General features: G+C 35.6%; 1 protein-coding gene across 1 annotated transcript in view; it reads right to left on the bottom strand.

The window, feature by feature from the left end:
* Positions 1-22864, bottom strand: part of PRTG (protogenin) — a 78706-nt gene that overhangs the window by 31956 nt on the left and 23886 nt on the right. The window contains exons 3-11 of the mRNA XM_072399096.1: positions 10365-10509; positions 8779-8912; positions 8467-8604; positions 8182-8340; positions 7032-7191; positions 6660-6907; positions 4047-4211; positions 3376-3681; positions 1306-1494 (exon numbers count right to left, since the gene is read on the bottom strand). Coding sequence (XP_072255197.1) covers positions 1306-1494; positions 3376-3681; positions 4047-4211; positions 6660-6907; positions 7032-7191; positions 8182-8340; positions 8467-8604; positions 8779-8912; positions 10365-10509 — 1644 coding nt within the window. The remainder of the gene's footprint in view (positions 1-1305; positions 1495-3375; positions 3682-4046; positions 4212-6659; positions 6908-7031; positions 7192-8181; positions 8341-8466; positions 8605-8778; positions 8913-10364; positions 10510-22864) is intronic.

The raw sequence follows: 22864 nt of genomic DNA, 5'->3' as shown, positions 1-22864 counted from the left end.
TGTTAAACATATTCCAATTTGGGAAGAAAACAGCCAAAATTATTCAGGTTTACTGGAGTAACCACAACTATAATGTTTCTGACTGTGAGCCATTCCTTTCTATTATACATCCTTTGTATGTGCCGGCTGTTCAACTTTTTGGCTGAATACATTCACTCAAAGGTGTCCAGCCTATGTGTATTTGCTTCTTTTATATACCATGAAGTGCTATCCACTTTTGGACAATTACTCATTCTGGTCTTCTGACACAGATCAATATGCAAGTGGAGTAGAGGTACAGGACATGGAGGTTAATCTATATTTACTGATTTGCCTCAATGATTCCATGACATTTAGGTATAGAGAATATTTTATGTGTAGATTTTTATAAAACAAAATAAACATTTGCTATCTTATTGCTTTTTTTTTTGTTTAAAAAAATACAGTCCTGAATAAAATCTTTCTTAGGGGGAGATTCTATAGAGCTCAGGAAGAAGTGCCCCAGGCCAGCTCTTCTCTGTGAGTTAATGAAAGTTTCAGGGCTTATTGGATTACCACCCTCTGTGTTTTGTACAAATTAAACTTCAACATAAATATCTATTATTGGCTAAGTGACAGTAACCCTTAATAATAAATGTCAGTGAGTATTGATCTTGTTCTTCTAATATTCAACTTTAACATTACTATAAAAATTTATATCTGTTTAAAACGCAACTAGGTTTAAATAAATTGGTTTTGACATAAACATGAAAGCAGAGAGAATAGAAGAGTTAAGAAAGGAAACCAAATACTGGGCATCTGAGCTTTGAATGTAATGGACTACAGGCTGTTTTTAAATGCAGTGCAAAGGATATGAACAGGATATCTCCCTGTTCTAAATGGTTGGCATCGCACTCAGAAAAACTACCATAAGTGCACAGAAATTTGGCTGCTTATTGGGTTACCGTAATTGAACCCCATGTGAATTTCTGTACATAGCAATGTATGTAAAACAAAGGTATCAGTCCATTACATTATTTTATAAATTAACCTTTCTTTCTGAAGTGATTGATATCAAATCTAGAATCGAAAGAACATTGATTAGTTTGGTCAGAAAATTTTGCACAATTTTCTGATGGGTTTTGCATACCTCTCAATGGATTCTTGTTTGACCAAATTTTGGAACATGAACACATACTGCTACACTGCCCATGTAGACAAACCCCAATTAGTACAGATAGGTCAGTATTGCTACATAAACTTCAGGGTGGCTAACAGTTGGGATAATAACGAAACTGTTTTGATGTTAGAAAGGTGGACACCAATTTCTTTACATCACACACTTACCTAACCCTCCAATGTTGTAATCAAAATCTTTAACATCCAGCAGGATAGGGCCACTCTCTTGCTGTCCTTCTTCCTTATAGTATAGCTTGTAGCCTTGTATTGTAGCGGTGTCCTCGGGATCCTGTTGCCACCTTACTGCTATTGTTGTACAGTTTAGGGGATCCAGTCGCAACTCTGGAGATCTTGGCGCTACAAAATATCAGAAATATTGTATTTTACAATATACAAATTAATTAGTATTCTTAATAATCATAAAAGCGTTCAATTGGTATAATCCCCTATTCTATTTGTATAGTACTTCTTTTAAACTATGACTATTGCCATCATTTTAACATGTCAAAAAGCATAGTGTAAAAAAAAAAAATTCTATACCAATGGTCCAGCTGTCTGGATAGCTTTAGCTAACAATTTTGTCTCTTTGTGAGGCCAATTAACGTGAGTTCTAAAATCAGAACCCCAGGTAAAATTCTCTCTGTTTCCTTCTAGATGGCTGTTCTCTTGGCTTATAGGACAGAATTGTGTTTTGTCCCTAACGGTTATCTTCTTAGCTTTGACATGCTGAGCGGAAAAATTGGCCACACACAATGTTTTTTTTTTTCAATCTTCAATTTAAGTAGGACTGTTACATAGGGATAAGGACATATTTTCAGTCTTCATATTATTGCTTGAGACGTAAATATTTGTCTAGAAAAACTTGCTCTGCACTCTTCATATTGGGGGTATTCTGGAATGCAGTATTTGGCAAACATAGAGCATTAAAGCCTTTTTGATAATAATTAGTACTGTCAGCTCCAAAATTACAAGTGTGGAGATGAATACTTGCAGTTCAAAAGAAGATAGGTAGGTGTGGTCTGACCAGGGCAACACTTCTTACTGACAGCACAGCACTAATCGGTCATGGTACGTTTAAGGTTACAAAGACAAATGGAAAAAAATATTATGTGGCCAGTTTGTAAGGCAAGACTATGGGAGCAACATTCCAACTCCTCTTTGGCTCACTCAATATTAGAATTTAAAAGTGTTTGAGATATAACTCAATAGCTGGTTAGGTTTGGAACAAACAGGTTCATTTAGTCCAGCCATTGATTTCTCTGTTGACTCAGGACAGGAAATACACAAATAGAGGTTGAATGCCTGCCACTTTTGTCTCTGTCACAAAGAAGTGCCCTCTGTGACCCTTACATAGCTTTCAGGTTACCTGACTTAATCTTATTTAACTTTACAAGTCACTGCTGTGGATGACCTCTTTCACCAATAGTAGATAGTCCTATCTACCAGGTCCTGTTCTTCCAACTAAATTCCACAGCATAATTGTTCTTTCTCACAGGATATTGAAAAAAAACTTTCAATACCAGTCAGTTGCTAAAATTCCCTATTCTCATTGTATATTACATTCCTTTAAAATATATTTACTGCCTTCATTTTAAAATATCAGAGACCAAGGTCTAAACAAAAAACATTTCAAAACCAGCAGTGGAATTTCAATAACTCAATGCTAGGAAAGACTTTAACCAAATATTTATACTGTATGTAACAAGAAAATAAGTCTATAAGCTTTTTTTTTACATTTAATTGTTCCCCAAAGGGGTCTGAAAACCTATACAGCTAAGGTTAATGTATGTAAACCAGCTATTAATATCAGTATTAAAGGTATTTCTTTTAAGTGCAGATATTTAATTTTATATTAAAATTTGTAACTAATTGGACCCTGTTGTACTATGTAGTTTTCACTTTAAAGTAATTTTGGGTCTTTCACATTTTATATATTTTCTCATTTTATACTTTTTTGATTTTTATTAACCATTGAGATTTGTAGAATATCTAATGGATGAAGGTCTGTATGGAAATTAATTGCGAATGCATGGTTTTAGTGAGTTGGCATCCATAGATTGGGATTGTGAGAAAGGGCAGTAAATCACAACCAGAAGTAACTTCTATTTACGTATATTGCCCATCTGACCCTAGGAACCTGTACAACCTGGAATTACTCAATTTAGAAATACTAGCAGTAACTTTCCCAAAAAGAACTGTCTTCTACTAAGTTTACGACTTTAAAAAAAACTCACTTACCTCTTATGCTGCTCACTTTGGGTGTCCGATGGGATGTCCAAAGAGATGATTCTCCCCATCCCACCTTTGTGGCTGCTGCTATGCGAACTAGATAGACACTGTCTGCCATTAGCCCTTCCAAGAAATACTCATGGGTGGTGCCAGGGAGTTCAAGAACCTGAACAGAACTTTCAGTGCTCATTCGAAATGACAGTCTGTAAAATACGACCTTTCCTCTACGGAACTTGGTTGGGATGGGAAGCCATGAGATTAGAACATCTGTAGGACTGCGGCTTGTCAAACTAAGTTCTGGGGCTCTCAGAGGAACTGTAACAGATAAATACGATGTAGTTTAAGATAAAGAATTTTAATAAAATTACTGTTCATAGAGTCCACATGAAGGTAAAGAGAAACTTCTATGAAGAGTCAAGACACAAATGCATATATTTAATTAATAGATCTATAAAGGACTTTAATTAGAAACTGTAAAAATATTTTTGGTCAAACTCATCAATCCATTTAGTAATATCTTAAGAATGTAGATTTGTAACATTTCAGCACTTTCTGATAAAGACATCTGTAATTCTTATTAATGCTTATTACTATTGTATACCTAAAACATGCATTCAAATATACTTTATGTGATACAATGAACGTACAAACTGATACAAGCATTCCAGCTAATGCCTTACCATCTTCGAATGTGCTCTGTGTAACATGGTCTGACATCTGGCTTGCACCCACTGGCATATAGGCAACAATATAAAAGGTGTAGTTGCTGTCAGGATCCAGGTCATCAATAATGTAGTGATTTGTGTCATTTCCAATTACTACTTGATATTCTTCATTGTTTAAACCTAAATAATGACAACAGAAAACATTTATAGTGGTTAATGATAATCCTAACCTGTCTAGATCCAGTCAGAAAGTTTTAACTGATGTTTGATTTTAGAAAACTTCAAGTTGCTTGTAGACACCTAATGGTCTGTCTCCTTGACTGTTACGTACACACGTCTCAGGGCTGATATCGGACAAGAATCTGGCATGTGTACAGCACTCTTCTTCTGTACGACAAGGAATGATCATAGTGAAAGAGAAGGGGGGAAAGCGGGATGCCGCTCCGTCATTCTCCCCCTTCCTGCTCCATTGAGCAGAACAGCGCAGTATGTACAGTGCTAGTTCATGCATTGCGCAGTCTTTTGTAGTTGGAAAGGATTGTGAAAGATCCTCTCCAACGACAGTCTTTGCACATGTGTTTGCAGCCTTAAGAGAGTTAAGCCTTGTACAGAGAAAAAAAAAAAATTCTTGAGTTGAAACTACACAATGGGGACCTGACAGTTAAAAAAATCCAAAACAAATCGGAAACCAAGGGATGAATCAGCCAAACATAATCCATCTATAACAAAATATTTCTATACTTTCTATAAAACTAATTCCCTAAATAAAAACACACACACATGAAAGATATTTCTTCCATCTGACCAGCACAATACATATTTGTCTAAAACAAAGTTAAAAAAATGCAAACAATATAAATGATTATAGAAAATGTTAATTTAGATATATATTTTAGTTATTTACTTCCAAATTTAATTGATATTTTTATTTTTTTATATTTTTTTATTTTTCCATATTTAAATGATAATTTTTTTTATCTTTCCATATTTAAATGATACTTTTTTGTTTATTTTTTTTATATTTAACTGATAATTTTGTTAGGTTTGTCGCTAAAGGAAAAGGATCTAGATAAAAAAAAAACAGATGCCTCTATGTGTCATTGCATTGTGTTGTCCTATACAGAATATGTAACTAAACTAAACCAAAACTCATTAAAAGTGACAATAAGCAAGTGTTTCATAACTACTCAAAACAAGTATGGGTAAACTTCTTCAATGAAAAAAAAACTGTTAATGGAGTTACCATTTAACCACTAAGTATTTCTACATCCTAAATCCATGTGATTAAACGTAGAGGAAAACAAACCTTGTTGTCTTAGCCGCACCATTCAGAAACAAGCCGTTTCATCAAAAACAACAAGCGCACAAAAAGCCGTATTGTAAAAGAAGTGATTATATAGTTGAAATCTATTATGGCGGTTGGAAAAGATGAAGACGGGGGCACAGAAAGAGAATTCACTCAATAAATGTGTTCTGTCTTAATGAGCTTACAAAAAATTTCGTCAATTCATATTGAAATATGCAGAGGGTTGCATTACTGCTGTTCCCTTTGTTGCTTCTTAATTCCTATACATAGGAACTGGTAAGCGGAATAAGGTTGTTGAAGGCTGTTGTGGTTCAAGACCATTTCACACCAAAATGCATGTCAACTTAATCAAAACTCCCCTACCACCCATTGCCATTAGATTTATAAACAAAACCTGAACCAAATTCCACTATTGAGCTTTCCCACATATCTGAATTGACTAAAAAGCATTTTAATTAGACAAGATTACTGGCATCTCACAACAGAGCCGTTGATGGTTTGTTAATTAGGAATGTCGTGGCACGATTTTTGACCCGCTAAACAAGATCCTTAGGCTCAAATTAAAAGCCTTGTTCTTGGAGTGAATGAGCCACTGGGCCTCATGCAGAGGTCTGATAAAATGGCCATAATAGGGGGTGAGACCAGCCTACAAACAGAATCACTACACCCTTTGTAGAGCTTCCAAATTGCTAACAAGGAATTAATACACTCATGTACTCTCATCAGACCTTGCTTGCCTAGCACACTAACCCACACATTTAAATGCAAGATCTGTTCCTTTTTAAAGAACACCTGTTGGCTTTCTTTGAACGGCATCTAACTTCTGAGTACAAACTAGCTGTTTTACAACATATATATATATATATATATACATATATATACATGCTTACATGGTTACATTTTTAGCACGTTAAAAGTCCAATTTAAGTATTTTGATGTTTTATTGTATGGAATGTTGGTATCCACATGAAGAAATGTTAAAAGAAGAATGTATAGTTTTTATTCTTTAATACTATTATTTTATATTTTTAAATACTAATGTAGTGAGTGAAAATTTTTTTTTACTAAAAAAATATATTTTAATATTTACTAAACTTAAAAAAAAATTGTTTGATCAAACCGGTAAGGTAAACACACTGCTCCATTACAATGGCTCATTTGATGTGGTAACAGAATTTGTAGATGCTCATTAGGTATTCGTGATTGAATACTAGGGTAGCTCCGGGAAGGGAAATCCTATAAAAGGGACAAAGGCTCCTGCAGCTGTCAGAAATCTATAGGCTTTTTTTTCTAAACACACATTGCAATTGACTTAATCTCACCTTCCGCCTTCATGTAATGCACAGAATAAGCAATGACTTTTTCTGAGTTGTACAACGGCCTTTCCCACGACAGTATAATGGCTGAACTGGACACTGTCTCAGCTCGAAAGTGACGAGGAGCACTTGGTCTGTCTTCAGACATCACCACTATAAGCCTTGCTCGGGAAAGGATGGAGCCATGATTATTTTCTGCCATGCACTGATATACTGCATCATCTTCAGGGATAATTTGATTAATTACCAGTTTACTAAAGTGAAAAAAGAGATAGAAGATTTGTAAACAATTGAATAATTCTAATATTCTAGGTTAAACAACTACATACACTGCAGTTGACATGTACAGCAATAACAGGTAAATCAATGCTTTCCTACCTATTGTACATCTTGATTCTTCCATTAGAATGTATCTTTTTTCCATTCTTGAGCCAAGACATTTTTGGAGTTGGAATTCCTTCAGCTTGGCACACAAAACGAGCTGTTCCTGCACGTGGTCGTGTCAAACTCTCTGGTTGTTCAACAAACGATGGCGGTGCTTTAGAGAATAAAACATTACAGGGTGATTAAGTAAAATGTTTACCTTCCTGAATAATCCACCAATGTATAATATTTATTGTAAAAAATAGTATCATATAATTATTAATAGTGCAGCTCCTAACCTAAAGCAGGGAACCTACAAAGCTGTAGGAAGAACCTAGGTCTAATAAATATCTTTCTGCAAGGTTAAATCTGTGCTAAATGAAAACATCAGATGTACTAATGTAGTTATTTGGAGGCCATGTGATCATTCTCCTCCTAAGATTTAAAGTAAACCTGACTTGGTTTAAGCTAACAGCAGTGCCAAAGTGCATTTCGGATCTGCAAGTATATATGTTGGCCTTTCAAATCATGTTCCTAGGGAGCAGGTTAAACAGTGGTGCCTCAACGTTTCTCCAAGTTAGGATTAAGCTCTGCCCTCTTTTAATAAACTCTAAAATACCAGAGCCTCCAATGTTTGCTGTTCTGGCATTTGAGTTGAATATCATAGAGTGAGCTTAGCAGCCCAAATAGTTGAAGCTTCATCCTGGACAGACAGACATTGAGACCACATATATTAACCTGGGATTGGGACTGAAAAACTTCATCAGGGACAAAGAGAATGATATGAACACTAATAGTTAATTGCAGATCCCACAAGATTTCTCCACTTTAGCGCTAAAGCTAAAGTGGCAAATGGGGGCTTTATATACAATCAAGAAATTAAACATATCAAGAAATATGAATTTTTTTGCGGAGCAAGCCACAAATGTATTTAAAGTATTTGCCCTCTGGAATTACTTTAAACATTCATCTTAAACATGTCCATATATGCTTTTACATAGATAGCAAATATACACACATCACAGAGCAAACAGTAGTGTTTTCACTTTGCCTACTGATCTCTTTGTGTTTATACTGTAGTCACCACAATACAAAGATCACTATATCTTATGATAAATTCCTCACTGCGAAGAAAAAGTAACGAAGAATAAAAAATAAATCTTACCCAGAACTACAACATTAGCCATTGCCACTGTGAAGTTGCGGGTTCCTGGAGTTGTCGCTCTACAGACGTATACACCTGCATGTTGTACCTTCACGTCGGATATAACAAGGTTCCCATTCCCCAGAACTCTTGAGTTGAAGACATCAATGGGTTTTTGGTCTAGGATAGAAACTGTTTTTAATTGTTCTGTCTTTTTAAGGACTGGAAACACTGTAATAACTAGAATGCTGTTAAATTACATCAACAAGCAATCTACTATATGTTAATGAAAAAATATGCTCTTACCCAGCCTGCTCCAGGACACTATAGGTTTTGGGTTTCCTGTAGCCATACACTCCAATGTAACAGTTTGATGAAGGACGGCTGTTGTATTCTGAGGAGGTGCTATGATAACCGGTTTCTTTAAAGACTGCATCGGTATGGCTAGTTCAAAGGAAGCAAAGGGAAATAATTTCAGACCAAAACTGAACACTTCATATACATTGGGCTCTAAAAAATAATTTCACAAACTTGAACATTTTACAAACAAATCCAGAGCACAGGATATCAATGAGTCAGTTAAACACAGCATTTGTACTTCACAACAGGGAAACATACCTGGTACAACAGACAATGTGGCTTCAGTGCTTTTGCGTCTGTTTGACATGGAGGTAGCTACACATCTGTAATTTCCTGCATCTTTCTTTGTGACACCATATATCTGAAGAACTCCTTTTGATAACACAGTAATCCTTTAAATAATAAAACATATTTTTAGAAGTGGAAATGTAATTGAATAATAACTATTTTACATTTTCTGGTTTAAATAAAACAACAAAGCTCCTGATTAAATCCATTTATGGATTTAACACATTTTGCAAGTTTATTTGCTGCAATATTACCTTGGACTGATCTAAAGCTGCGTACACACTTCCAATTTTTATCGTTCAAAATGAACGACGAACGAACGATCGATTGGGCAAAAATGGTTCGTAAAAAAAGTAACCAACGACGCAGACGAACGAGGAAAGTCGTTGGAAATGAACGACCGGACCGGCGGATCGGATTGGACGACGATCGTTGACCATCGTTCCTGTGTGCGATCGTTCATTGATCGTCCATGGTCTGAGCATGCGTGATGAACGAACGTTCCTGTGGTGCACGTAACTTCCTGTATCGTTCAAACGATCGCATCTATTGTGTGTACAATATCTACGAACGATCGTGTCGTTATCTGTATGTACAGGATCGGTGCTATACGATCGTTCGCAGATATCGTGCAGGATCGTTCGTCGTTCGTTTACCAACGATAATAATTGGAAGTGTGTACGTAGCTTAAGGATTACTTTTGGAGCAAGCAGGTATTTTATCACATAGGGTTATATTTAAGAAGCTGCAGGTAAAATTTGAGGTGTTTTAAATGATGGTGATTGAGTCCCCACCAATAAATACTTGGTGAAAGTCACAATCACTGCTTTATAAAAATGTTACATGGAGTTTTTTTTGGTGGTTTGGTGGTTTATATGCACAGCACCCGATACATTGTTACGGTATAAAGGATTAGCACTTAGCACCTAGATATATCTAGGTTTTCTGTAGACATCAAATGTATGAATTTACTCCCAAGTCTTGTGTATAAAAACTGTTTGAGAATGTTCTGTTCCTCATAATGGCCAGGTATTATTTTCTTACTGTGTTGTTCAGGCAAACAATCAGCATTATCATCCTTCTCCATAGCAATAAGTGAGTGTTTTTCTTTCTTATAAAGAGTTTCCCATCATAATCAAATATATAGTTCACTGCAAGTTTTTATAAATTTTACATACCTGTATTGTAGGTTTCTTTTAAGTTTTTATTGTGATTTTGTGCATGATTTTTTAAACCTCTCCATGAATAGAGAACATAGACTATCATGAAAAATTGGTGTTATCCAGCAAACCTGGATTCTAGGTTTGCTGGATCACCCAGGTTTTCCCATCTTAGTCTATATATTTAGTTTCGGGAGGCTTTAATAAATCAGGCCCATTGTTTTTTAGAAAGCAGATAATACATCATACAAATACAAAAGATTAATGCATAACTAACAATTACTCTCACTTACCTACAAATGAAAACTACACATATATTTTTTATCTATTATAAAGTTATTATTATTATTATTATTAAAATTCTAGATTGGTTCTTATTTATAATCGTGCACTTACCTGTCCATGGCAAGAGGAAGAGCAGTGCGATTTACTTCCCACGTAATAACAGGTGGAGGATTTGCGGTTATCTTACAAGAGAATCGAGCTACTCCTCCTTCTTGAACCTGTAATGAAATTGGATGCTCCTCAAAGGCGGACATAGCTGAAAAAAAGATACAGCTTGATTACTAAAAACTTTTCTAAGCAAAGAACACAAAATAATAATTTTTTTATATTTTAATCCTTTATAGTGGAAAATATCACCCCCAGAAGTGTGTGTATGTATGTGCCTGGCTGGAGGCTTACATCAGAGGATAAAACCTTCACAACTGCCCACCAGACAGATTATATTCTTGTGACTTTAGGAAATCACAACAAAACAACTGAAAATATTTCAAAATTATTCTACTTTTAAGAAGCATCATTATAGCACCAGCATATATTATGAGTGAGTAATATTATTAAAAATGAACAATCCTAACAATGGACGAAAAAAAAATCCAATCTCAGACCGATATGCAGTTACAGCATAACACAGATTGCTTTCTTTATCATTGACACTAAATTTGTAAAGTGTACTTCAATTTTATAATCAATACTAACAGGCTTAATTGGTGGAATCCATCATTTTCTTGCCTTTTTTTGGCTTATCCACCAAAAAAAAAAAAACCTAATGCCAAAATAAAGCTAAGGTAAAAGTGTTCCATTAAAATTCACGCCTAAAGCTAATGTAAAAACAATAAACCAATGTAATTGTGCTAAATTATACTGAAATGAGCAACAGTAACTATGAGAAATTAGTAATAACAATGCAGCAAGAGATTTCATACAAATCCGTCTTTTCACTGATCCCATGTATTATGCATGGTCTCTTGTATGTTTAAAATGTGCCTCCAAGCAATTCATATGGTAATTACCATGTGTCCTTTATGCTTCCTATTTGAACACAACATATCAGACAATAACAGGCCGATAATTACTGCATCACAATTAGTATGCACTGATACATTAAAAATGTGTAATATTGTTGCATTCCTTTTCAAAATCAGTGTCTTTCTTCTGTCTTTGTCTTAGGTTGGCCGTGGTCCTATTGTCTTCAGTCAGAATATCAGTTCTATAGTAATCTAGTCTTTTGAGAAACACAATCTGTTATTGCACTTTTTGCATCAGTGTAAATGTCAATTTAAACCCCAAACTGTAAAAACAATTGTATGATGGGTCAAGTAAACCATAAAACAGAACCCACATCAAAGCTCTATACAGGGTTATGTTGTTCATGAAAACAATCCCCCCTCACAACACCGTAAATGTAATTGCCTTTTTATTAGCAGTTTAGCCCCTATTTTTAGTATGTTGGTAGTTCTCAAGTTTACAACCTGAAGAAAACAACACTGGCTATTGTGTTAAATGTCCCACCCCAAAGCTTCTGAAACCATGTTCATACCACCTGTGCTTCCTAAATCTATTACACAAGCACACAGTACAGTCATAATCACAGGGGAAAATGTGCGAACAAGCTTTCCTTGTAGATGCCAATTACAATGTCAAGATTTGGTAGGTTTTGTCACATTACACCCTAGGGGCCTAATGAAAAAGGCTGTTCACCAAAAAATGTGCTTTTTATTTTGCAATTTAAAATGGAGAAAAAAGAAAAAAAAGTTTATTTTGTGCAAGTAACCCCACTTTCGAAAGCAAAGATTAGAGTCTGGATAAGGAGTGATTAGTCCTTCATTTAACTGAATGGAGCTTCTGATTGCCAGAATAGAGGCCCTACAGTATTCTCCCACATTTTAGATTATAAATTTTTCTGCGTCATTGCTTGTCTGTCTGTCATTGCAGCCCCTATTTAATGTACAGTGCTGCATAGTAAGTTGCCGTTTTATAAATACAGTTTAAAAAAAATTCTCCTCTTTAAGAAGCTTGATTTCCAGGGTAAAACCTATTCCTACTTTTAAAAATATGGTGTTATGGCAAAGAGGTTTTTAGAAGTGAGGAACAAAAATGTTGAAAACATAACCTGCTCCTAACTTTTATAAACATACCCCCTGGTCAAATGAAAGATCTGATAAAAAAAATCTGTAAATAATAAAAAATTAAGGAGATTTTAAGCCTGCACTCGTTTTTTTTAATTAATATTTATTTATTTATTTATCTTGAACTGTATTGCTTGTAGCATCTAACCCTTCTTACCTGCAGTTCCCATGTAACCAACTAAAGTACTTCAACATATTCAATACTACAACCACAGTAGGACATTCATGACTGTTTTCATATAGCCCCAGCTGCCTGCCTCCTAATCAGATTCCTATCTGCTGACATATCATGTCATTTTCTTTACAGGTAACCGGCTGATTATGCATTTTTAGCATATTCTCTATTTGAATTGGCTTGGTTTGTGGTAAATTTCATTTAAAGCAGATTTAAACTGAAGAAAAAGTTTTGAGCCTTGAGCTCTCCTATGTTACTTCCGCACAATGCTACCATGCTAAAATTAAATAAATTTCCATGTTTATTGTACAGTGCTGCATAATATGTTGGAGCTATATAAATCCTATTAATAAAATTAATAATAATAAAAATAGATTTGGAAAACAAAACTTGTAGAAAAATTACCTCCACTACAACCTGTTTAATACCTGAACCTTCTTTTATTTGCTTTGAATTTAAACCTGAATACAAAGTATAATACAAAAAATCATATCTGTATTTTAGCCAGAAATGAAGAATAATATTTTTGCAGGATCACTTTAAATACGGTTGTAGCATAGGATATTCTAGTCTAGGGTCTAATGGAAACAATCATATTAGCTATTGGTATTCTAGTTCAATTTATGACAAGTAGATGTATGGTAAATTTCATCTGCAGGATACCCCTCCTTCCATCAACATCCTAATCCACTTTGTGGTTTACAAATCAAAGAAGCTTAAACACAGTTGTTACTTCCCAAAGCTGTCATACTTTATTACTACTCAGTGCATTTAGAAATTGTTGTGTTTCCTCATGGTACACGTAGCAAGGCCCTGGGGAATGAATCGGAAAAGAAAGAGTATCAGATTTCGCATTTAGCCTTGTGAGCCTGATAATGGATATTCACCTCCAGCTCACTACAGTAAATAAATTAATCCCAATCTTGTATTGATTGCTGAATGAAAGTACCCTATAAACATCAGACAACAGTCTTTTAATTCAGTAGTTTTTGTACAGATTGGACAATAGGAGGTACCTTTAGATAGTCATATCTGACTGTTTGGGCTGGATTACATCTGGATTAAGAGTTGACCTATCAAAGAGAGCAAGGACTTGTTGGTAAATATTGATCTAAAGTACATAAATTAAGTCATGTGTATCATTGAGTAAGCAAATAGATTATAATACATGTCACTTAGGCTACGTACACACGTGCAATAATTGTCACTGATGAACAAGGAATGTCACTGGAAACGAACGACCATCCTGGCAGATTAGTTTGGGCGACGATCCTTCGCTATGTATTGTGTGTACGGTTGTGTAGTGATCGTGGATTGTTCTGTGGTACACTTTCTCTGGTACACGTCACTTCCTGAATCAAAAGATCGCATCTATTATGTATACATTATTGGATTATATTTGAACAATCGTATGAATCGTGCACTATACGATTATTCAAAACAATCGTGAAAAATCGCTAATCGATATGTCATTAGTCATTCTTTTTCTAACGACAATTATTGCATGTGTGTATGTAGCCTTACTCTGAAACTACAGGGGGTGGAAAGGGGGAATACAACCCTTACTTATCTGATATGCTTTGGACCAATATAGATACAGCTAGTTTTCTATTACTAGTTTATAAAGTTTGAACATTTAATGTGCAAATGCATTTATATATTTTATACTGAAAATGTATATATTTTTAGTATAGAAATCTATAGAAAGCCTTCTTCTCATACACAGAACTCCCTTTGGTGTAGAGAGCACAGTATGTCCAAGCAGCAAACATCAGGATGCTCTCAGGCATTCACTCGCAATCCTTCTGAAATGTGCATCAAAAACCGATCATCCACTGTAACACATTTATTTCACTACAGCAGCAATTCATCACACTTCAGCTTCATTCTCTTGCCAGCCAAACTGAAGGCTGGAGGGGAAGTCATCAATGCATTTCTCAGGAGAGCTACCGAGCTTAGTTAGTACATCTGACAGGCCATTTAGAACAACTCTTCATTTCAGAGCACCTATTAAACTGAATGATACTAATTTACAGTTGGCACACACCAAGGAACTGGGTGATATTCCTGTCCCCACATGCCACTTAAAGAACTTTTAGCTTTTAACTTTTAACTTTTTAAAACAAAGTACATGCACCAGAAAATTGTGAACAAATTAGGCCATAATGTAACATAAATATTCTAAATAAAACCACTCATACAGAACCTATTATAATAAAGGATATGGAACAGAAGTAAATGCAGACTTGAGATACCCCTTTAATAACTTTTCCAGACTCAAGACAGCCTGCTACCAATGACTATTTATTTAAAGCTTCTGATACATAAACGTGATGGTCAGTGGAAAAATTACCTTAACATTGGTCATTGGGAAGCATACCTTTCTTACAAATAGCTGAAATGATCCTTTGTGTCAGTGCTTGCACATTTAAGAGGGAAACATTGCTTCTTGATCAAGGAACCCCTAGCAATTAAAAGGTACCCTTGAGTTTTACAGACCTCTGGCTAAGAAAAGCTGATATAAAGTATATTCAGCTAAAACATGTTTTGAGGTATTACTACTGCATTTACATTTAAATATTTTTTTATGTGACTTTTAGATTTTTACTTGCTTGCACTTATTTCTTACATGAAGAGATTAGTAAACGAGCCACTAAATTCAGGGTAGTTAAGCTACTACGACAGGCATGTCCAAAGTCTGGCCCAGGGGCCATTTGCGGCCCATTTTCAGGTTTCCACTGGCCTCTGTCATAACATCAATAATATGCAGCACGCCAGCACTGTTGACCACAGTATAAAATAAACGCGTAAAAAAAAAGCAATTTTATATTTCATTAGAGTTGATCAACCGCCTTGCAAATATCGGCCGGCTACTCGGCGGGCATAAACGGCAGGACGGGAGTCCCCATATGTGCACACCCCACCAAAGCTGGCCCTCTTTGCAAAAAGTTTGGACACCCCTGTATTACGATGGCTCAATGCCTAAAAGTTGAACTGTTGAGATACAAATTTCAAAAACATTTTCACATAAGATTGGTCTACATGCAAATGATCTTTTTAATATGCAAATCTTAAAACAATGCTACTAATAGTATTTTCCTTTAAATTACTTTATAAATGGATTCCATGATTCATGAGTAAAACCTTTTTTTCAGGGTCTACCAGAAACCATTTAAAGTGCTTTTTCTCAATCAAGCATCTAAACAATAATAATTACAATGTAACTGGGAAGTAATTGTGTTTGGAAGTTTTCTGTACTAATACAGATATTAAAATGTATCTTCCCCTGATTGGATATATACAGTACCTAATCTAAATAACCATTTTCTTCCTTAACCGCATATTGAGTCATTATACTGTTTTTATACTGTAGCCTCTCTCTAATTGCAAATACTGATCACATTGCCATAAACCTAGTCTAGTGTGTATTCTGCCTTTTTATAATCTGGTCTTTAAAATACAGAGATTAATTCTGTTTCACACATTTAACACCATAATTGTGCCTGCTGGTGTATTTCAATAATTACCTATGCTGATTCCCTGCTGATGTTGTTATTACGCCCATTTCTTTTACAGAAAGCAATACTGAACACCAACTGTGTGTAAAGTCTGTTCTATTGGTCATTACACTGTAATGTCTCACCATTCTGAATAAACACATACTCCCATGGCCATGTATTACTTTGATGCAAACACATTACAGTGGGAATGACGCTTACAGCAAAATAGAAGCAAGCAAATGACAAAAAAGCAATCTAAACTGAATAAATATAACATAATACTTCTGTAATCAAATTTCTGATGGGTAATACTGCACATAAATTAAACCAACTATTCATTGTTACATTAAATGAATGGTTTGATACATATACTTTGTGCAATCTATAGGCAATGGATGGACAGAAAAAGCCAATGACTAATAACTAAATATTATCTAATGTTTACCTGTATTAAAGCGTACTTAAACTCAGAATTTTTTCTTTACTTAAAAGGGTAGACAACCTAATAATGTAATGGGTTTTGCATTCACCATTGCTGACAGGTTACAATGAAACCTCAACGTTAAAACAAAGTCACCAGATCCAAAGACCCCAAGTCAAGAAATGCTTTATTTTGGTATTTTGAACCATTTTTTGTACTGTGATACTCCCGAGATTTTCAATTTATGAATGGGAGCAGTTGTGAGCACAGTTGATCCTGAAGCCATTTGGGCCTAACAAATGTTTTGTTTTTTATACCTTCATGTAATTGTTATCACATTTTTTCGTGAGCCACTGCAAATAGTCTATGAGTATTGAATTTGGTCATGGTTTTCACATGTGAGCATTACTGTATGGTGAGAACCAATAGAAAATGCATAGTCCCATTTTAAAACAATAAGTGATAAATTGTGTTTTTAACTAAAATTGCAAATACTTGAGGATTATATTTTTTCTATCAAAAGTTTGTTTTACCATATCTACAGTCCAATTTGTTTTGTCAAATAAAGAAGTATGACTGAACACAACAAAGGAACACTCTTTTCCTGATATGTTTTGGGCCGATACAGATAGTTTTCTTTTACTAGTTTATATAGTTTGAATATGCAATGTAGTTTGGTTTAAAAATGTTTTGTCCTTTTCTGCAACAGTGGAAATTATTAGCTGGTTTTCAGAGGTGGATATTTTTTCTCCACATTTTCTTTTTTGCTCCTTGACCTTTTAATTACTTCCATGTGTAGAAGGGTGTTAAGATGATCATTTGAAATGTTTTCTTCCTTTAATGGTTGGCAGATTTTTCCCAACATCCTGAACCTTTTGGTGACTGGCATAGCAAATGCATGCAAGGCTGGCAAAACCTAAACTTGTAAACAATATATCTTCTTTAAATTACTTTTTATCGTTACCAATCCAGTCCATACATTGTTCATATCCATATTGTTATTTTCATATATATATATATATATATATATATATATATATATATATATATATATAAATTTAATGCCAAGAGTGTTTTTGGGAGACGAGACATGCAAAGTCTCTTTTACCCCAAAAATTCCTCACCTGCCCCCAGTGGCTTTTTTTTCGCATTTTGCCTACACTGCATGGATGTGCCATTCAGTGTAGTGTCTACATGAACAAACTCAGGGGACAATGTATTTCTGCATGCACATCAGTGGACTTCCAATAGCCAAAGACGCTTACCCAGAAGAGTGGACAGTGAAGATAGAGGCTTGGAAGAGAGGCAAAATGCAACTGTGACATGTTCCTGGATCTGTTATCACCGCATTGTGTCTGCAAAAAGGTGTGTGTGTAATATGTTTGCCAAGTGTGCTGTGCATTCTTGCAATTATGGCAAAAGGCTCCCCCACACCAATGAAAATGTAGTTTCCCCTATTGAATAATCCTGTTGTAATAATTTTATGGAAGTTAGATTGTGTAGCAAATGTACTGGTATATACCAAATGTACTGGGGGTTGATTTACAGAGGGAACAGAGAATGTTCACTTTGTAAAGTTTACTTTCGGAAATGAATGTTCACTTATCTTGATACTAGGTATCATATGAGCTTCACATAAATTTTGGGAACCAATATGATATCAATAGACTGTATAAGTGAGTATTAAAAGCTAAACCTTAATTTTTGTTTTGGATAAATGCTAAGAGGTTTGAACTCCTATCAAAGTTTGATTGCTGTCTATCTCTCCATTTCTCCTAATGACCACTGTGTCAAACAGTGAAAGTGAGGAACATCCAAAATGTTAAATTGTCACAGAAAATAATAGAAGATAAATATTCCAATGGGGACAAGTGATCCATTGACAACAAGGAGGGGGTTTCCTTCAACTGTAACTGATTTCCCTACTTCCTGTTGTGTCTGCAATACATAAACTGGGGTCTAAAACATTTCCTGCCTTTTAAAAAAAAGTTTTATACATGGACATTCACCATTTGCAAAAACAATTTGGTCTGTTTTGAACAGAGCATTTAAAAAGCCCAGCATCTGGATGTACAGAGAGAGGTCACTGAAGCCTGGAAGGAATGTGTCCTCAGTAAACACATAGTAAATGATAGATATGACTGTACAATTTGCTAATTTTAACCTGATCAGATGGCAATATTATGCCGTGGCAGCAAGAGACTGCCCCCAGCAAGCTCTAGGTGAATGATGTGTGTTGGGCGGATGCAAACTTTTTCTGATCTCTTTATGGTCCACAGCATAGGGCTAAATACATTAGATAATTGTTACCCAAGACAAATGATCGTGGTCATCTCAGGTGAAAATCTAGTGCGTGTACAGTGGTCCGCCAGTGTTGTTTAGTGATCCATCGTGGCAGATCACTAAACTGGGGAAGACCGCTGTCATTTCCTATAGAGAAGGACAGAGTGGACTGTCTCCAACGCCTCCCTCCCTCACCATAGAATCGTGGTATAAATCCTTGTATAGTACTTATACATTACAGTTTGCAACAACATAAATTTAAAGTATGTGCATATTTAAGACTACACCTTATCTCTGCTCCTATCCTTTCCATTCACATTATTGAATTCAGTCATGAAATATACAAGCTATTATTGCTGACCTCCTTCTGTAAAAGCTAACTGCCTGAGAGGGACTGCCAATATCATACATCAATTCTGTTACTCGCATGCATTGCTTCCTATCATGAAGAATAATGGGACAATTCTAGGGACCATTTAGAAATTTTGAATGCAACGGAATAAAGGAAAAAGTTTAAGCACTAAAGTCAATGCAAGACTGTGTTTGAACCAAAAAGGTTCCGCACTGTATATTTTTTCACATGCGACGCAACATTAATTCTGACAGTTAATGGGTTAACTTACAGTTCCAACGGAGCACTCTAAGTAAATGTATTAAGCAGGGGCAGGCTTGATGTATCCCATCACTTATTCCAACTACTGTTGACAGAATGTATTTGATTTTGCAAGCTTAGCTAGTGTGATTTGATCTTCTCACTTTTAAAGCATCCCAGATGGATTTCCCCGTCTTGGATTATCTGTCATCCTGTTACAATGTGTGGCCAAAGAAATGTACAATAAATGCTAATGCACTTATCAACTAGCTACCCCTGGCCTCCTCCAATTTTCAGTAAAGGAGGAAGTGGTACAGGGAAAGCGAGCAGCAAGCCACATTAAACAGCTTCAAAGCAATTCATCTTGTGTGGCCACCATGCATTTAGAGGCTAAAGGGCACAAAGATTCCCCCTTGCCAGGGGTGCTTTTTTGAGCCATTTGCCAAGTGATTGGCCTCTTGCGTTGATACTTAATCCTACACATACCTTTTCCCATGGCTTGCTTCCATTCCATACAGAATTAACTTGTGTAAGTAGCTAAAGAGTCACATGAAAACTCACACAAATTCCTACAGCACTAAGTACACTTCACAAGCAATTAAACCGTCACTCATCACAGAAATAAAGTATGCAAAATAAATTTCTTTCTCACAGATAACAATAAACAAGTACAAATGGTAAAAGAACACATTTCTATCAAATCTCCATCCTCCTATTTCTTGGACAGTTACTATTTAACTAGTACCAGATCAACATATTCTACAATGCTACAGCGAGAACACTGAACACATTTACACTAGAGCAAGGTTCACACTAGCAGTTTTTAACCAAGCTGTTTTAGCTGCAAGCAGTTTTAACCATTTTAGTACTTGCAAAAAACAGTCATCATTAAAATGAACGTTGATTCTGTTATCTTTTTTGTAAAAGGCATTTTCAAGCAGTAGCGTTTGCATGTTTCAGACACTTAAAACAGATTCCAACTGCTTCTATAAACTAAACTGAACCACATGCAAGCGCTTACGCAAGCTACACTAGCTCATCATCCTGTGTTAAAACATTCCTGCAAGCCTTTAGAAACCTACACAAGAGTTTGTAAATGCCTACAAAGAAAAAAAAACTGTTTTGAACCTAGTAACAGTCAACTGTAACATATAAATATTATCACACAAGCTTTTTTTGGCACTTCACTTTTATGTATTCTTCCCATGCTGCTCATACATCATAATCTACCACACATATTATACCATTTTTAAAATGGCTACTAAGGCTCATATAATATAAACATGTCTGGTCCTTTACTCGCAATCAATGTTATACATAATAAAAAAGGGAGGTTGCTGGTATAATCAAGTCTAAAGCCCATATTTACAAGATGGAAATTGCAAGTCTCAAGTCCCATGCAAACTTGCAAAATTGTTGCTGGAAATAATTTTTCATAATTGTTTCCAGTGTCAGAAGAACAAATGAGCTCTGTACAGACATAGCTGTTCTGTGATCAGTGCGAGCAGGAGGCACTGCGTCCTCCCCAATATGAAAAAACAGTGGCTGATTAATTCCTGATCTTTTAGTGGTTCGGCATATTGGGGGCAGATTTGTACAGGTGTATGCCCAGTACAAATATTGGTCTAGCGTAAATAGATTAAGTTCATTTTTAGGTTTCCTAATGCAAAAAACAGTGGTGACGCTTAAGGTTTTAATATTTTGTTTATAATAAAAATATATATGATATAATAATAATAGCTATGATGCTATGATAGCTTCTCATTTATGTTTTTTATGTTTGACTTGGATAAAGGAAAAACTGGGATTATAGTATATTATATTCCTCCTTGTTGGCAGTTGTTACATTTGCCATATACTGATTTCAACCAAGGCAGATGTCTGTCACCAAGGTCTTAACCCTCTTGCTGACATGAAGTTAAAATCCCCCATGTACTGTTGGTTCCAAGGTGCAGACATAATCTGACCCAGGCATCTGTGTCTGGGTCTCAAAAAACATGTGGTCACCCTATGGTGAGAGTTTTGTTACGAGCACTCTTAACTAGACAGAAAAAAAAACAATCTGGCAACATTTTCAAATCTGTACGATCAATGATCACAAAAAGAAATCCTAACATGATCCATAGCATACAAATATAAAATCTGCCTACACCAGAAATTCAGTAAAATTGTAATCTAACATTATTATGTGCTACTTTCCCCCAACTCTTAAGCTAGGTACACACTTGCAATAATTATCGTTAGAAAATGAACGACTAACCATTATGCACCATTATTTTGAACCATCGTATTGTGCACAATTCTGTACATGTTGTAACAATACGATCGTTCAAATATAATCCACCAATAGTGTACACAAGCTAGATACGATTGTTTGAAAGAACCAGGAAGTGACATGTAAAGGAGAAAGTGTACAGCAGAAACATCCACGATCACTGAACGACCGTACACACAACAGATCCGCCAGGACGGTCATTAGTTTCCAGCGGACAATCGGTCATTAGTCGTTTGTTTACAACGATAATTATTGGAAGTGTGTACGCAGCTTAAGATTGTAAGCACCTTTGGGCAGGGTCCCCTCCAACTCTTGTGTCATTTTTTATATCTGTCTGTCATCTGCAACTCCTTATTAAATGTACAGGGAAAACACTGGGGTGTTGCAGTAGGTGGGGTTAGGTGGTCTTCCAGTTTTACTCGATTTCTCCCAGTGGCCTTTACAATTTGAACCAAGCCAGCACAATGGGAAAAATGGTTGTGCCATTGTGTTCAGTAAAAAAAAACACAACATGAGTACTTAGACAGACCCAGCAGAAAGAACTGAATCTTTTTTATTTCACAGAAAACATGTCCATTGCAAATTTGGTGTTTGGTGAAGGGAAGGAAAGAGGGTAGTGGAATCCAAAATGGGTGAACCTATCCTTTGCAGATGCTGTAAGGTAGCAGCTTCAAAAAGTCCCAGGGAATTCTGTATAAAAATGTAGGTCTTATCAGTTGGACTATACAGCAAACAGCTTCAAACCCTTACAATATGTGAACTTTAAAGGTATCCATATATACTTTCCCTTCGAAAAATTTAGCTGGTTGGGACTTCCCAACACATGTCCAGATAAAATTTTTCTCAGTAAAGTTCATCAAGGTGACGTTTGTGTTGACCTCTGCACACAAATGTCATTGGTAAGGGTCTCAAAGGATATCTGTACTATCCTCATAGCAAAAAAGTAGCAAAGATGCTGTACATCAGGAACCATTAGGTTACTGGATCCTTAAAAAACACAACACACATGCACAAACTCTGTACTTTTCATGCTTGGTGCCTGAAGGACTCTTAGCAAAGCCCAGGTGTTGTGACATGCAAGGAGGCCTACACAGTCCTATGTAAATATCTATGATCATATGGTTGGTTTAAACATATTTTTAAAGTGGGAAAGTGGGAAGGTGATGAAAACAGCAAATCACAAATCACGTGTCATTCACTGGGCCTGATTTATTAAAGCTCTCCAAGGCTGGAGTGGAT

Source organism: Pyxicephalus adspersus, chromosome 2, assembly GCF_032062135.1.
Source record: "Pyxicephalus adspersus chromosome 2, UCB_Pads_2.0, whole genome shotgun sequence".
Taxonomy (NCBI): Eukaryota; Metazoa; Chordata; class Amphibia; order Anura; family Pyxicephalidae; genus Pyxicephalus; species Pyxicephalus adspersus.
Note: the sequence above shows the minus strand (reverse complement) of the source record. Positions and strands in the feature narration are given on the sequence as shown.